Source organism: Gallinula chloropus, assembly GCF_964237585.1.
Source record: "Gallinula chloropus genome assembly, chromosome: 14".
NCBI lineage: Eukaryota > Metazoa > Chordata > Aves > Gruiformes > Rallidae > Gallinula > Gallinula chloropus.
Genome location: NC_140099.1, coordinates 13,338,026 through 13,355,871, shown reverse-complemented (window position 1 = coordinate 13,355,871; position 17,846 = coordinate 13,338,026). Strand labels below are relative to the sequence as shown.

The following is a 17,846-nucleotide window of genomic DNA, read 5'->3' as shown; positions in this document are numbered from 1 at the left end:
CAATTATTTCAGTCTTAAAAACCCTTACAGCTGCACGCTGTCCTCAGCTGTTTATACTGTAGTTGTCAAGCTCCAGATCTTGGGAAACTGCTAGAAGGACTATCAACAAGGAAACAATCCGATCGATTTAATTCAGGAGCATCCAACAAAGGCTACAATAGGAGGATAGCACCCAATCTAAACAGAATACTGACTGCAAAACAAATTCAATCGTTTTTAGAAACTTGACTAACTTACTCTTCCCAAATGAAAAAAAAGAGATATCTTTAAACTGCAAAGAATTCATAACACCAGATGGTCACTAAAATAGATTTGTGGTGGCACAATCCATAATAACTTCCAAGACTACACAATGAAATCAAAGCAAACTGAAGATGAAACAGCAGAAAATTCTGTTTAAAGTCAGAAAGACAAAACAGTAAACGTTTACCTGGTAATCTGGCTTTGTGAAGTAATCTAAATTAGAAATGTGATCCAGAAAGATGTTGAATTCTTGAGGAAGATGTTTCAACATAAGTCTGTGCTCGTACCTTTCTTTAATGGAGCCCACTTGCTCCTAGGAGTAAATAACACAACTAACATTAAGACATCACCATTCTTTTCTAGAATATACCTTACAGCCTTTCAGTGCACTACTTGGCCAGAAAGATGTGTAAGTACATTATACTGCACAGTACCAAGGAAGGTCATTCTACATCAGATAACAAGAGAAGAGATTCTGTCATTGCCCCCGGTACACATGCAAAACAATGCAAAAACTCCACATTTCATATAAAAACCATGTAATTTTCTACTTTGCTTGAATGCTGCCTGATATCAAGGCCTGTCATCTGACTTGCCAACCCTTCTAAAAAGTGTTTTAAAGATTTAAACATCCTGTTGCATCACCTGATGTTCAGTCACTTTTTCATGTGTATTTGCTCATCACAGTATATTGCACAAGATTAGGAAGTCCTGTTATGTGTAAGATGAGTAAATCAAAACCAAAAAAGCGATGCTACCTATATACTACATTGTCATTTACCACTACCTCTACCACCACATCACAAAATAACTTTTTCTTTAATCTAATTTTGAAGTTGAAAGAAGTAATAACAGGCTAAATCAGATGTGGTTTCTTCACACACCTCATCCATGATACATGGAACAATCAATTCTTGTTCTCCAGCAAGTAAGAAAGGAGCATTTCACAATTAATCAAAACCAATAAGAAATTCTAAATGTGTGATGGGTGAAACCAAAATGTACTCAAGTGAAAACAGGAAAATTAAATAAGTGGCATCTGTATACATTTATTTCTGTGTTTAAAACATTTGCAAAGTAGAAGCACAACCCACTTCCTCCCTAGAACAGTTTGTAAAACTTGAATTCTTTTTATACCATTATACCAGCAAAGAACTCACACCAGAAAACATTCAAGAACGTAATGGTAAAATTAATGAACCAGTGATTCTTAGTAGACTCTTCATCAGAGCAGTCATTTGCACTCCAACAGTAAATCTCCTTTGTACTCTTTGGTTTCACCTCTGGGTTTACCTTATCTTTTATTTTTCTCCAAGGCAGTTGTCCAACCACAAATTCCACCAACATGTAGAACAGGGACCAGAGGTCATCATGCCTACCCATTTCCTGTGAAAAAGAAATATTATTCTTATGCATCTTACAAATACCTATAAGACAAAAGGGAAAATGTATACTTCACTGCTCTGGAGAATTATATATAAAAATTATAATTAACACTGCAAAACAAGTTTGCATCATTAAATCCAGCAAATATTTTAAGTAGGAACACAAGTATATTTCCATAGAAAATTCAGAGAAACAGAACAGAAACAGAAGTCTGTTAAAATAACATGGTAAGTCTTTATATTGGAAGAGCTGTTTATTCAGGTTCCTTTAGCGTATGATGTTAAGATGACACACGTAACACTCAGTAACTCTATCTTTTGAATTTATTAACTAACAATACAATTGAACACCAATGGTAACTATTAAAACCACTATAGTTTTTACAAGAACTTTTTTACCCTTGCCTACTGTACCTTATACATTTCATAAGGTGGGAAACGATGAGTATGAAGTTCTATGTAGTCAGTCAATAGCAATGGCATTCCTGACTGCTGCCAGGAAGGTGAGATGGATGTGACAGATTGAGATACTCACTCTGTTTCTATGAGCGTTGATTGACGCGTATCGTACTGTTCCTCGAAACCCAGCAACAGCTCGCGGCTGTTAAATAGAACAAGAAAGATTCTCACTGTCAGAAATAACCCCCCTGACTACTTAACTTGGGATCTAAAAAGCGAGTATGGAGCAACAACAAGTATTTCTTATTATTTGAACCTTTTTGTTTTCTTTCAATTTACTGTATTTCTGCAACTACAAATCCAAGTAGGCAAGACAAAGTGACACGAGTCAGTTTGTTTAAACCACCTAATTAGGTCACTTTTTGTTCTTCACAGGCATCAAGTCCTGTTTACCTCACTTCTCAAAAAAGCTACGTGGAAGAACTATTCTTTCTTCTCCAGCAATGAAATTATTTCTTAGTTTTAATGACCAGAAGTCTGAGTTTTTAAATTCTGACGGGATCTAAACCAAAATGTTTTCTTCCTCTTTGCTAAAATACACCAGTATTATGTGGCATGAAAAGACAGCCAGCCATTTTTGGAATATGCTAGCAACTATTTCACTAATTATTTTTTGAACTAGGAAACCAATATTTTTTTTGAGAAATTCCAAAAGCAGGAAAAAACACAGGTAAGTCTCCAGGTGAGGCAGGGTAATAAATACCAAGGGCTGCACTACAGGCACCAACTAAAAATATTTCTTTCTTTTCTAGTTTCTGAATGCCCTCATTTCCTCCTTGACACTCTAGATCTTGCATGATCTTACCATCCTTCTTTCCTTCAAATAAAATCTTACAGGAAGAATTATATAATAGATAATAGTAATAATTACTACATATTTGTAATTTAAAAAAAAATAATAAAAATCAAACCATGGTGTTACTACTTTGCCTAAGATAGTTATCCAATCCATGGCACACCCTTGATCAATGAATCATTCTCTACAGAGTGAACTGCCAGAACTGCTCACTTTGCTTTCATTTACATGGTTTTATCTTCCCAATGAATAATTCTTGTTTCCTCTAACAGCAAATATGAGAAACCCCAATTATCTTCCTCACCTACAACTTGTACTTAAAGGAGTATTGGTGATCTGTCTGCCTGCCCCAGACTCATCGCAGTTCTTCAGATTTCTCAAACTTTTACACAGTGCACTGAAAAGTCTGGTTTGATAACCACACAAAGAGAACTGCAGTACAAAATTATTACCCTGTTAAGATAAAACACTTCAGTCTCTCCACACCGATATATATCTGTAATGGTATCGTTACTTCTTAGCCACCAAGAGCTGCTGCACTCAAAGCTATCATTTAAGGTCATCAGGAGTTGCCTTTACTATTAGTAACCCTATCAACTAAATCCAGCAGGATAACACAGCAACATCTTTAAAAAAGATTCAACAACCCATACAATCGATGTCAGCTAGAGTGGTATGAAACCTAAACCAGTGTTAGTTAAGGTGGAGAATATTTTCTAGGGTGTTCTTAACACAAACAGGTTCTCAGACAATATTCCATAAATCTTAGGTTTTGAACACTATCATAACATTTAAATGGTGCTTGAAAAATATTTGTGTTCAGGCAGGACAGAGAATTGACTTACTAACCTAAATCTTGGCAGTATATCATATTCTGTAGAGGACATTACCCCAAAGTGAAGCATAACATTGTAATTGCAGAAATTTCACAGTACCAAGCAATTTAGGAAGAATAGCTTGCAATGCTTAGAAACTGCTAAATTTCAGGAGAAACTAATTCTTTTTTTTCTCAAAAAAAAGGCCTTAAGTCTCCTTTTTAGTAGTTCTGAAGACTGGCAAACCATCCAAGTAAAAATAATGTAGCATCGCTCCTGAGACAATCAAAACACAGGTAAATTTCCAAAATGATGTAGTTTGGTGAATAACACTTTTTCACCGAGACCTCAGCTTTAACACACAGAAATACAAATACAGTAAATCTCAAGAGCATAATGTTTCAGAAGATGAAGGTATCAAGCCTCTGGTCTGAATTTTAAAAGAGAAGGCCCATATTCAGTTTTACTAAATTCAATGAGGCTTTTAATCCTAGGGTAAAAACTTCTATTTCTACTTGGTAACTAGCACAAAAACATTTCCAGTTGCTTGATAAGGAAATAAAAAAAATAAAAAAAAAATTTAAGAACTGGCATAGAATCATAGAATGACATGGGTTGGAAGGGACCCCAAAGATCACAGACTTCCAACCCCCTGCCACAGGCAGGGACACCAACCTCCAGGCCTGGAGCTACACAAGGTTGCCCAGCACCCCATCCAACCTGGCCTTGAACACTTCTAGGGACGGGGCACCCACCACCTCTCTGGGCAGCCTGTTCCAGCATCTCACCACTCTGTCTGTAAAGAGCTTCCCCCTCGTATCTAATCTAAACCTTCCCTCCTTTAGCTTTAATCCATCCCCCTTGTCCTGCCAGTGTCTGCCCTTTTAAAAAGTTGGTTCCCCTCCTGTTTCTCTGCTCCCTTCAGGGACTGGAAGGCTGCAATGAGGTCCCCCCGCAGCCTTCTCTTCTCCAGGCTGAATAAGCCCAGCTCCCACAGCCTCTCTTCGTAGGGCAGGTGCTGCAGCCCTCTGATCATCTTCGTGGCTCCTCTGAACCCTCTCCAACAGTTCTACATCTTTCTTGTATTGGGGGCCCCAGCTCTGGACACAGAACTCCAGCTGGGGCTTCACAAGGGCAGAGTAGAGAGGGACAATCCCCTCCCTGTCCCTGCTAGCCACTAGCATATGGAATATAAATTAACCTATCTAGTTTACAAAAACTAACAATCTGACCTATTCTACTTCTCTGGGTGAGAAATGTTCGTATGAGGAATTTTGCTGTGTACCAACTTAATTGCTTTTGAATGATAAAGCCGCTGCCATCTTTAGACATTCCTACACAAGTCTTTGCCTTGAGATTATTTCAATCATCTGAGTATTGCTTAACTGAGGGTTAGAAGCCATGAATATTGTTCCTAATATATTAATTTATCATTAAATGAATTCCATATTCTTTACCTCAGCAAAGATATCTAAATCCTTTTACAATCTCTTGCCTTAAACTGCAGTTTGTATAGAGCTGACTTAAGAGCCTATATAAGTTTTTTCTTATAAAATTAGCTAAAGCTAATTTTAGCTAATTGCTAAAGCAGTCAACTGGAAATCAGAGCTGTCTCAGATTTTATTGCTATGACCACATTAATTAAATATATATATATATAGGAAGCAGATCCAATGACTATGAAAAACTTTCTACAGATAAATGTACTTTTTTAATGTATAATCCGTTTTCTATGGAGGTGGCCCTCTGCTGGAAACACATGACAGTATCTTAGATAAACTACATGCAGGACATTAGAAGCTCCTAGACAAAGGTTAACTATTTCCTCTAAACACCCAGGTTTGCAGGTTTCTGGGAGACATTGTGATTACAAAGTGTTTGGAGTCGGCCATGGAGGAGGGAATTCACACTCCTTAGCTCATTTCACTATCTCTAGATAAATGCTCTAGGTTTATTGCTCTGGGCAACATGGAAAATGTTTGCAGTGCAAAACTGTCACTTTTTACTGCAGTCATGGAAACTAGATAAAAATTAAAAAGCAATAACAATTCTTTATATCTGACAGACACCATGGTTCTTTCTATCAGTCAGGCAATGACAGAATTCTTAAGTGTAGAGTGATTGAGAAACCAGCTCAAGAAGTGAACCCCACCTTCTTGCTGGTGGATAGAGTCCTAAAGCCCATACAGGGGTGTGTAAAGAAGCAGCCACCTACATTTCCTCTAACTCCCTTTGATAAAGGCAGAGTCATCTCTTCAAAAAGTCAATTTCCTTGTTCTTTTACCCAACAGTAGTGTATTTCCCTATTGGAACTATACACAGTTACAATTTGTTGCAGCTTATTTTCATACCAAATGGTTTCAACAATTCACATTCCCATCCCCCTTATCAGTGCACATACATTTTGCAATCTAATTTAATGCCTAGCATGTGTCAGCACCAGTTTAAAGTAAATGAAAAATTCAGGGATCATCCAGGTAAGGTAAGATCAAGCAGTTGAAATACAATTGCCACTACAATGTATTATACTTCCCTATTAGCTTTCACTGTGTACACAGCGCTTCAAAACCACACTGTTAGCTCTTTATATAAACATCAGACACTAATAGCCTACTACTTGCACTTAGAGCTCTTTATTGACCCATATCCTACCAGATGTCAGTATAATACATTATTTGGACTCAGATCTACCTAAACAGAAGTTGTGATTTCCAGAAGTTGATTGCAGCTGTCTGATCCTACGCCACCTAGTTCCAGCAGGAGCTGGGTAACAAGCAGAGTTAATATCTAGCAATACAATTAAATTTTATTATTGTGGGTTCCAACAGACATGTGGTGACAAGTAAAAATTTAACTTCAATCCCCTGTGCTATGGAGAACATCACCATCTCTAAGACAGCAATATTTGATACAGAAACCAGCTCGGGAGCTACTCGGTTTTCCATCTGGAGTATTTAACTCAGCCAATGGGATGCACTAGCTGAAAACAGCAATTGTTCCAAAGCTGATTCACGAGCAGACAAAAAGGTTTGGTGGACTGGAGGTGGTAGCAACCTACTAAGTGTCTGTCACAAATACAAACTTACTACAGAGAAAAAGCACACAGGATAAGTCTGCCCTATTTATGTTGGCTTTGCCCCATGCAATCTTTCTTCTTCCTCTCATACCAGGAGCTGAAGGAGATGTTACTGTAAGAGGAAGACAACTCACAGAAGCCAGCTAGTGCTCTAGCAGAGAATTTCCCCAGAGAGCAAAATATAGTTTTTACTTAGCTCCATAAGTAAAAATTTAACAGTTGTTCAGCATTATGGGAAGCCCTGTGCTTTTAACAGGCTAGAGAAGAGAGACACCTTCATTTTAAATTGTTTTCTACATATCATATTTAGTATTTATAATGATAATACCATATGTTGAAGAGCTGCAACAACCCAGTAGTAGGCATATATTCAACTAAGGAGGAAAAGCAAAAGGTCTCAAGCAAGCTAATGTACATAAAACGACAAACATTCCTTTTTTTTTCTTTTAAAATATTAAAAATAATTTTTCACAACTCAGAGAATTTACTCCATAGCTCAGAAAGAATTAGAAACTAGTTTCTTGTTTGGTTTTGGTTTGCTTCTATTTTCACCAGCAAATTTAATTGGGCCAAACCATCTGTCTTTCCACTATAATAGCTGTTAATTTCAAACCAACAGGACAGCTCTCAAAGACTGACAGTTCCTGCAACTTTAATGGAAATTGGTGATTAAAGACAGAATGCAAATTAGTACTCTGACACAGAGACAGACAGTTAAAATTCAATTAAAATGGCTCACATCCATCTTAAGAGACACCAGTTGGTCAATCAGCATGTATTGTAGATGGCAAGCAATCCCATGCCTAGTCCTGAAACAGTGACTATGGCCTCATCATAAAGGAGGAGGTTGTGTGAAGCTGAAAGAACTAAGAAACGCGGAGGGAATAAGGGAGGCAGTACGCAATGCCAGAGAAAAGCAGTAAGTTTCACCATTCATGGATTTTTTTTCCCCATAGATAGAATCACATCTCAGTGGAAAAATTTGTTTTTTCTTTTTTCTTTTTTTTTTTTTTAAGGACTGGTACAGTCCAATCACCTCAGTATCTATCAGTTCTATAGAAAATAAAGTAACAGCTGCATCCTAATACAGAACAGCTATACAGCACACCAGAATTTCTAAATTAAATTGTTCAATGATTGTTTGGATACAATAAGTGTTCTGCACACCACAGGAAAAAAGAAAATAAAATCCAATATACCCCAACAGCTCCCAAATACTGTATTATAAGAATTAAATCTTTTTCATATATCAACTACCTATTAACCTGTTCCTTCAGGCAGGATATTAACAGATTGTGCATTCTCCTTATTTTTCATCCAGCAACCCCAAACACCAGGTTACAAAGATTCTTCCTCTCAAAGAAAGAAACATACATGATTTTCTTAAGTTTTTCCTTCAATTATTGCAAGAATATCCACAGAAACATAAGGTTGGAAAAGACCTTTAAGATCATCAAGTCCAACCATTCCTGTCCCATGCTAAACCATATCCCTGAGCACCTCATCTACCCATCTGTTAAACACACTCAGGGTCGGTGACTCAACCCCCTCCCTGGGCAGCCTGTTCCAGGCCCTGACAACTCTTTCAGGGAAGAACTTTCTCCTAACATCTGATCTGACCCTGCCCCGGGGCAGCTTCGTGCCCTTTCCGCTTGTCCTATCTCCTGTTCCCTGGCTGAAGAGACCATCACCCACCTCTCTGCACCCTCCTGTCAGGTAGTTGTAGGTGGTGAGAAGGTCTCCCCTCAGCCTCCTCTTCTCCAGGCTGAACACCCCCAGCTCCATCAGCTGCTCCTCACAGGATTTGCCCTCCAGCCCCTTCCCCAGCCTGGTTGCCCTTCTCTGGACTTGCTCCAGGACCTCAATGTCCTTCTTATGGTGAGGAGCCCAGAACTGGACCCAGCACTCGAGGTGCGGCTCATGGGCTCAATCACCTCCCCAGACTTACTGGCCTATGACAGGCACAAGGGAAAGAATTAAGGAGTATGTATAGCTTATTTAAGAATTAGGTTACATGTTTACGTCTTGCACTGAATGGCTCTGGTAATATATAATAATTCCTTTGCTACAGAAAAAAGTTTGTTAGTTTAGTTATAAATAAACTATAAAGCTGTAATAATTAAACTCAGACTCTTTAATAGAGCTCCACCTACTAAAAAAAACCTTTTCTTTAAAGTACTTCATTTTTTAAGGAGTTCTCAACTATCAAATGCTTAGCTCAGAATTTATAAAGAAATCTTGCAAGCCTCATCTATTTCCAAAAATATATGGAAAGTAGTCTGACCAATGCAGATTTTGTGACGAAAAGCTGAAAACATAGTTTTTAAAATATTTTTTCTTTAGATATTTTGTTCTACAGTAGTAAAGTATTTAAAAAATTAATGTTACAGACACAGAAAGACAGACATGAGCTATAACAGGAAGGGACAGTCAGGGTTCAGAAGCGTTATCCTAGTCCTCTCTTCCAACACTGCTTCTGAGTCATCATTTATTAATACAAATATTTCCTTCAGAAACAAAAAACATACAGTAAACCATTTCCAACTCTGTTTTCAGAAGCATAATGTATTTTCTTTGGCAGCTGAATTATATCACATACATTTTTATCTCTGTCTCTGCCTCTTTATTTTTATTTGTGCCATAAGAGCTGAAATGATTCTGCTAATTTCTGTAAAACACACAATCAGTGCAACAACATGATGCAAATAAGATTTGCATGGTAAAGAATTAAAATATTCCTTTGTTTAGAATTTCTTGTTGATTCTATGCCTTTCTGCTGATTTATAGAGTTCAATAAAAAATATTACTAATTTTTTCACCTTTTACAGTCCCTGCTCCCCAAGAAGCACTGAAGGGAAGACAGGTGCTTTAGGCTGATCTTGAAATATGTGGTGAAAATACCTGTACTACAGTTTAAGGTAAAACTTACTCCATCACGTTAATCTCCTCAGTAAGCTGGTAACAATGCAAAATTGGACAAAATTTAGCTTTACTGCATCGCACCCTACTTCCCTGGCATGTTTTCTTCCTCTCTTCATATAGATTGGAACAAATGTTTCTAAAATCTAGTTAAGGCATCTCTCTTAGTCCTGGCAGAGCACAGTGGTCTTCTGAGGCTAGAAAGCCCACACAAAGCTTCACACCAATACAGCTGAACTACTTCCAGATCTGAAGTTCACTGAGGCATTTACATGACACCTTTGAGGGTCACCCTTTTCCCTCTCCTTCTATTTTCCCCTTGCAATTTCTAATAGCTCCTAGACTCAATTTCCCTCCCTAAGTTAATGAAATCTTATCACAGACCTTGGAAGTGACTGATTTACTAATGGTCAAGTAGAAAGAATTTGATAGGGAGGAACCACTACAATTTACATAGGCATTTAATGCCTGACATCGTAGCACGTTCTGCACCTTCTTTACACTAATTTCCATCTTCATTAGACAAACAGTGTAGAAATTAATAAAAAGTATACTGGTCTTAGAATTGCTCAGTTCTGCACATTTCATCCTGGGAACTTCTCATGCCAAATTTAATCATGCAGAGTTCTTTGCTTTGTAAGCATTAGAGTTGAGGTGCCCTGTACATCCTGCATAGATTTCATACACATGACAAGGGGGAAAAGGAACTTTTGTCACCTTCCTGCTCCAAAAAATTAAGTTGCAAGATAACAGTGTGCTGACTCAAAGAGGCAACTTATGAGAGGTCTACTCTAAAGTAGTATGTAAAAGCCTTAGGAGGAGTATGATACAGATAGGAACTCATTAGGTTTTGCTTCCTCCATTATCTTTCCCGTAATTTGAATCTTCCAATGACCGTAAAGAGGAGAGGGTAATAGTGCTGTTAGCCTGGTAGAGCAGTAAGGAAGAGAACTCTTAGACCAGATTAGCATCACAGGAGCACCGACAGGCTCTATCCAAGTTGCTCTGTTTTTCAGAAACAGTTTAGGAAAAAAAGATAAAAGGGAAGGATTAAACAGGATTATTTTAAGATTCAAATTCTGCCTTGTAACATATCACATACAGTAACAACCTTGCAACATGGACAAGAGCAGCCTAACTACACAGCAAAGCAATTATTAGACAGATATGACTCCAACAATCTCTCTACTCACACAAGAGTGACAGTGAAAAGAGGAGGCTAAGAAGTTGCTGTAACAAATAATCAAAAGAGAGAAGATACATGGATAAATTTTAGAGAGGTTTGTGTAAATTTCAGTAAGGAAATAACATAATTTAGGGACAACTTGAAGGTAGAAGTGGAATGAAGAAGAGGGGCTGAAAAATTGTGTTGCAATTTTAAGCAGGAATACATGTTAAGTGAGACAGGCAGTTGATGTGAAGAAGATGAGAAGATTTCAAGAGGAAAAATAAAGATGATTTTACTTGTTTAGGTGCAAACATACAATCCATGACTAATCCTATCTCTGTGCAACATGCTGTTAGGGACTGAGGGAGAACATTACTGAGAAAAAATAGCATAAGGTAAACACCAGCAACAAAATGCTTCTCAACAGGATGAAACAACCACTGAACCGCACGTTTAAGCAAATGACATGGACCATTACCCTGCGGCATCTGTTTTCCAACAGGTTTAGTCAGGATTGGAAAATAGCCCTTTTTAGACCTGCTAATGGATTTTAGCCAAGTCTTCATTATGTGCTTAATATGGAGCACAATGAATTGAAACAGCTCCCTGGAACTTTTTAGTACTATTTCATTATTTTTCCATATAATCCACTGCTATATAATACTGTACTTATAAAACACCTCCTAGTTGTCCTTGGATTTTTCTTTAGTCTGTGTCATCTCAAGGAACTGCTAAAGATACAATGTATCTTCCTGCTCTTCAAACAAACCCAAAACCTGATCAATTTTCACAGTTTCCTGGAGCTGACCAAAGTGATGCCAACGATTTTAATTTAACAGGTGGTCTCAATTTAACCTCAAATTTAATCCAAATGTAATGTTCAGTAATTATTCCTGAACAACTTCCAGTATACAGACTCTTACCTATAAAAAAATGCATGCAGTCAAGGTATTATTTGGGGTAGTTACTGACACAATTTCTGAATCATCAGGGGCAAATAAAGCAAGCCATCAGTTTTAGTCAGTACTATCTGTAGCCCACTTTCCAAGGCTTTTTTCTTAATGCAATATTGACAGATCAGGCTATAAGAGCATTTACTTCAAAAGAAGATTGAGAGGCATCCATCTTTAGGCAGTCTGTGGGTCCAAATTGCCTGCAGAGATGACAAAAGATTTGCAGTGATCTTTGATTCTTATGACAATGTAGCTTCACCACGACTCCTATAGTTCTTAAAATTATCCCACTTTTTTGCCCATCATAAAAAGCATTTAATGGATACAGCTTCCATCCCTTCAGTACCATAAAACCCATGTTCTCTTCCAAACACAGAAAAGAACAATCCACAATTCTTCTGCCAAGATGACAGAAGTTAGACAGAAGTAGTGGTCCTCCTCAGCAATCAAGATAAGCCAGAGTACTGAAAGAAAGGGACTTCATGCAATGCACACAGAGTCATTCCCAAATTTTTGTGAAGTAAAAAACAAAACGAAAGAATGAATCTGCAAGAAATTTAGATCTCCTATCTCTATGTGTAACTGAACTAGAATAATATTCAAAGCTTTCAAAATGTATTCAATACTCTGCTTTGATGTTTACCAACACATTTCCATGCAGAACTCTGGAGGGGAGGGGGAGTGTGTGTGTGTGTGTGTGGTTTTGGGGGGTTTGTTTTGGTTTGGTGGTTTTGTTGGGATTTTTTATTTAAGAATTCAGTTATGTTTCCAGGACACCATTTGTCATCCTGAAGTGAAACTTGGAGATAAAAACTCATTTGCTGGAAAGTTTTCGGAGCCTGAGGGCAGAAAGAGGGAAGAAAGGCAGGTAGCACCTAGCTGATTTCCTGCATAAACACCTAAGTAGAATAACATGCTTACTGCCTGGTGTGAATGGGTTTGCAAGTGCTTCCCCAGAATATACAAAAATCTAAACATTTGCATTCACAATTGCTTTCACTGCATTTTTCTAGGGGTCAGACTGGAGAGAAGCCAGTTTGGTGTATCTTCTGCTTTAGCATGAGTAAGAGACAATTTTGTTACTAGTGAAGAGTATGAGGAACTCAAAGTTTTGGTGGATTCTCTGTCTTCTTTGGTTCTTAATATTTTTGCAAATGCTTCAAGTAAGACTTCTGAGACTCCTTTAATACAAAGCGTATCAGAAACAGTGCTACATTTCCTAGTTGTGCTAAAATCAGGACTTCTCAGATTGGTAAGGTTTAAGATGTCAAATATCCAGTTTAAAAAAAAAATTAGTTACATCTATAATACTGTAAATCCCCTTAATGTTTGCTAGAAAAATGTAGGATTGATTTTTTTTTTACTTACTTCAATTAAATACAGGAAATTTAGACTAAGATACTCTTGAAGAGGAAGCCCAGGTTCCAAAAGAAGCACCAAATTGGGCAGAAAGGAGTTTTCTCCTATCATTCATCTTTCCTGAGTCCAAGTCACCAGACTCAAGGGAGCGGCTGCTAATTTGAATCATTCATTAAGCTGCCAATCAATGAGGCCTGTATCCCAAAGAGAGAAATACAGATGCTTTAGAGAAACAGGAGTTCGAGTAGCCCTGCTGAGAAGGACCTGGGTGTCATGGCAGATGAGAAACTTAACATGAGCCAGCAGTGTCTCTTGCAGCTCAGAAGGGCGATGTGATCTTGGGCTCCATCAGCAGAGGGGTGGCAGCAGGGACAGGGAGGGGATTGACCCTCTCTACTCTGCCCTCGGGAGAGCCCAGCTGGAGTCCTGTGTCCAGAGCTGGGGCCCCAATACAAGAAAGATGTGGAACTGTTGGAGAGGGTTCAGAGGAGCCACGAAGATGAGCAGAGGGCTGGAGCACCTGCCCTACAGAGAGAGGCTGGGGGAGCTGGGCTTGTTCAGCCTGGAGAACAGGAGGCTGTGGGGAGGACCTCATTGCAGCCTTCCAGTATCTGAAGGGAGCAGAGAAACAGGAAGGGAATCAATTTTTTAACAGGTCAGACAATGTCAGGACAAGGGGGATGGATTAAAGCTAAAGGAAGGAAGGTTTAGATTAGATATTAGTGGGAAGTTTTTTACAGAGAATGTGGTGAGGGGCTGGAACAGGCTGCCCAGAGAGGGGGTGGATGCCCCGTCCCTAGAAGTGTTCAAGGCCAGGTTGGATGGGGCCTTGGGCAACCTTGTGTAGCTCCAGGCCTGGAGGTTGGTGTCCCTGCCTGTGGCAGGGGGGTTGGAGCTCTGTGATCCTTGGGGTCTCTTCCAACCCATGCCATTCTACGATTCTACGAAACAGATTTTATCTCAACATCACCTTCTTATGGATAGTTTTTCAACTGTGCTTTCCCCAGCTTTGCCAAGTCAGCCTGCATAGATGTTATACTATCTTCTTCATAAACATATAAAATTAAGTTATTTGTAATTTGAAGTCTACATAAATAAACGACCACAAAACTCAGGAAGCCTGTGATAACACATGATGATTGAATTCATACATTTTAAAAGAATTATGACATCAAATTCCTTTTTAAAGGATAACATGGTTAAGAGCAAAGACCCCAGCTTCTTCTTTTGCTTTCTTTATATCAAATTTAATAACACCTCAAAGAACAGTTGTGGTTAGTGTTCATTTTAAAACAGGAGTGATGACAACTGCCCAAGAGCTAGCTCTAGTACAGATGCTATTAAAAATGCAAGTGTCCTTTGGATTTTGATCCTCAAGGAAAACTTCTGGACCACATTTCACCCCTTCACTTTCAGCTATCACCATGTAAATAAGAGGCATGCAAACAGAAGTCTCTATGAGGTTAGGTCTACATTCAAAACGAATCATTTATGCTTTGTCTCAAGAAAAAAACACCTGATGTTTGTTACATTTACTGTAGCTATCACTAGAACAATGGAAACAAAACGTTAGGTAAAACAACCCTTTGACAACACTCTCGAAAAGCAATAAGCAGTGGATTATAAATCTCATAAATATACTAAATTTGCATCCTGCTAAATGTGTTTGCCTGATGTTTAGAGAGACTCTCTCCATGATTAAATTCTAATTACCCTGCTTTGCAGTAATCAATTCTTATCTACACCATTAATTCAATTATTGGATTTCTCTCTCTAACAATACATTCTCCTGTCCCTGTTTCGTCCTTCCTTATTTTAAACAGCCTACACCATCCCCAGCAGTTTCTGTTCTTCCCATGCGCTTCTCTTCCATTCTTTCCATGACCAGACAAGGCTCCTCCCACCAATGGGTGTTTCTTTATCAACTTCTATTCTAGAATTTAAGTCTACACCTACCCCAAATACCTGCACATCCCAGTACCATCCCCAAGATGTAACATTTATTTTCAGAAGCCTATACACACACACTACTGCCCAAGTTTCTGTATTATTCATCCTATTTCCAGCTACACAAGCAGTGTTGTTTGAGGTTCCCCAAAAGTACACGTGGTCAAAATATCTTCTAGGCAAACAAAAATAAAATGGATAAAGAGACAGGCTTCAAGCCAGCGAGGACAGCAGCATGGGTGCAGAAAAAAATTGTTGATGTGCCATTTGTTTCTATGCATTTTTCACAGTTTAGAACAGATTATACTAGAGACTGATATTTTACTTCTTACATTTTGCATTTGGGTGTTCAGAAAAAATTCATTCTAATAAAACAGTTCTAGATCTTCCATGCACACACATGTATGTATGGAAAAAAACCCCAAACAGGCCCAGATCATAGAATCATAGAATGGCATGGGTCGGAAGGGACCCCAAGGATCACAGAGTTTCAACCCCCCCTGCCACATGCAGGGCCACCAACCTCCAGACCTGGAGCTACACAAGGTTGCCCAAGGCCCCATCCAACCTGGCCTTGAACACCCCCAGGGATGGGGCATCCACCCCCTCTCTGGGCAGCCTGTTCCAGCATCTCACCACTCTTTCTGTAAAGAACTTCCCCCTTATGTCTAATCTAAACATTCCTTCCTTTAGCTTTAATCCATTCCCTCTTGTCAAAATCAAACATTTTTAGATCAAAACTACCCACTGTAGATAGTGAAATGTACATTAATAGTGTTCATAAATTTTACAAATATCTTCTCATTGAGCTATAAGGGACATATCCCTCCTCTTTGAAGTTAGCTCCTCACATGGGCATTCAGATAGCCACCAGAGAACTTTGTTAAAGTGAATCAGTTTCAAAATGACCAGTTTAAAAAATACTGTATTTTATAGTAATTCTTTTGAGAATTATTTGTAGCATGTAAAAGTTTAAAGAGCATCTTTTTCCTTTATAGTTTTCTGTTAACCTACTTTTTCTTTTGAAGATTTATCAACTGAAGCAGAGGACTGTAGCAAAATGTTACTACAATAAGAAAACTGCAACTACAACTATTTAATTTTAAGGCTCATACCTAGAACATGCAGAAAACTGTCTCTGCTGACTGAAAAACCCAAGAGAATCTAAAAACCCTCTAGATCTTTAAGATAAGCAATAAAGCTATTTCCTTTTGGCAGATTTTTCAGACACTGGGGGCTGACTAGTAAAGCTTGAACACAAATATTTTAATTATATAAAATCAACTCTCAAAATACTCTTTCCCATCATTCCCTGAAGTGAGCTCTTACTCCCGTAAGCAAAATGCTGAATTTGAAGTTACAGTCCAGATAGTGATTATGGAACACCAGAAAAGATCAGCCCTTCTCTGACAGTTGCTGCATCACATTTATAATCAATTCTATCCCTTTCTACCAACTTTACAGCAAATTACTATTTACATAGTCAGCACGTAAAATAAAACTTGGAAACTCTGCTTTGTAGGAAAGGGAATAGACACAGCTACAACTAAAATCAAATACACTGGCAATGTGATGTGAGATTTAATGGTTTCCTGAAAAGGAGTTCTGATGTTGCTGGAGGATGAAACTACATAGCTCTGCAGAGAGAATTAGAGGAAAAAGGTTATTTCAGCTGCAAATGGGAAGAGAGGTATATAAAAAAGCAAAACAGGTAATGACAGAAGTGCAAAGGAACTCAGTAACAGTAAGGAAGAAATTTGATACTAGTGTTTATTAGCAAAATCCATCTGCTTCTATGTTCATGGCAATTTATTCCCAGTTTTAAAAACTGGTGGAACTCTTCTGCACTTTAACTCCATAAAAAATTTAGGTCAGATGGAATGGATGACCCAAACAACACATCACTGGTTAGGTCTTGAGTCAGTAAATGAGGAAAACCTATTTGATTATTAGGAAGAGAAATAGATACTTTATGTGAATCACTTGTGTCCGTCAGATATGTAAAAGTCAGTGCATCCAGTAGCGATACTTCATATGGAAACTGCTGCTTCCTGGCTTCAAAAGCTTAAATGTAGTGATTGTTCTGCACTTTTCTTGAAAAAGGGGGTTTGATGGATACAAAAATAAGGGAATAAAGAAGACATTAATAGCTGCAGAAGCAATTTTTTAAGATCCCATCACGTTCTTGGTGGATATACTACAATATATCTCCTTCCAGTCCGTTTTTTGGGTTGGTTTTTTTTTTTTTTTTTTTGTACTTTCCAACTGTCATCTGGCTGCTGCAAACCAAAGGAAGGTAATTTTAGATAATCCAATGTCAAAAAATCATGCCATTGCAAGTCCCATTGGGGAAAAAAAATCATGAAATGGGCTGAAAACTGCTTGCTCCTTAATTCTGTAAACAGACCATCCATGTGCGACACTCTAAAATGCAATAAAAAATAGAGTAAGGGCTACAAGTGTTGAGCAGCTGAATTGCTGGCTGGTCTTTAAATATCACTTTCTGAGAAGCTCTTTACATTAAAGCTGCATTTTTCAAAACAGTATTTAGATAGGAGAGGCTACAGCCAAATGGTCTCCCTTGTAGTATGCTTTTAATGGTACCAAATCACTGTGGAGGTTGATAGTGAGATGGGTGGTACGAAGATGAAGAACATCTCTTAAAATGACACTGACACGTCTTAGGATCTGACAAGCATGACAGCAAAACTTTGAGGGATCCTTTA

General features: G+C 38.2%; 1 protein-coding gene across 1 annotated transcript in view; it reads right to left on the bottom strand.

Annotated features, from left to right (window-relative positions):
- TTBK2 (tau tubulin kinase 2) overlaps positions 1-17,846 on the bottom strand; it is a gene marked incomplete at its 5' end in the record, with an annotated part of 62,074 nt that overhangs the window by 26,599 nt on the left and 17,629 nt on the right. Inside the window, 3 exons of the mRNA XM_084270377.1 lie at positions 431-556; positions 1,537-1,629; positions 2,164-2,229. Of these exons, the coding sequence (XP_084126503.1) occupies positions 431-556; positions 1,537-1,629; positions 2,164-2,229 (285 nt within the window). The remainder of the gene's footprint in view (positions 1-430; positions 557-1,536; positions 1,630-2,163; positions 2,230-17,846) is intronic.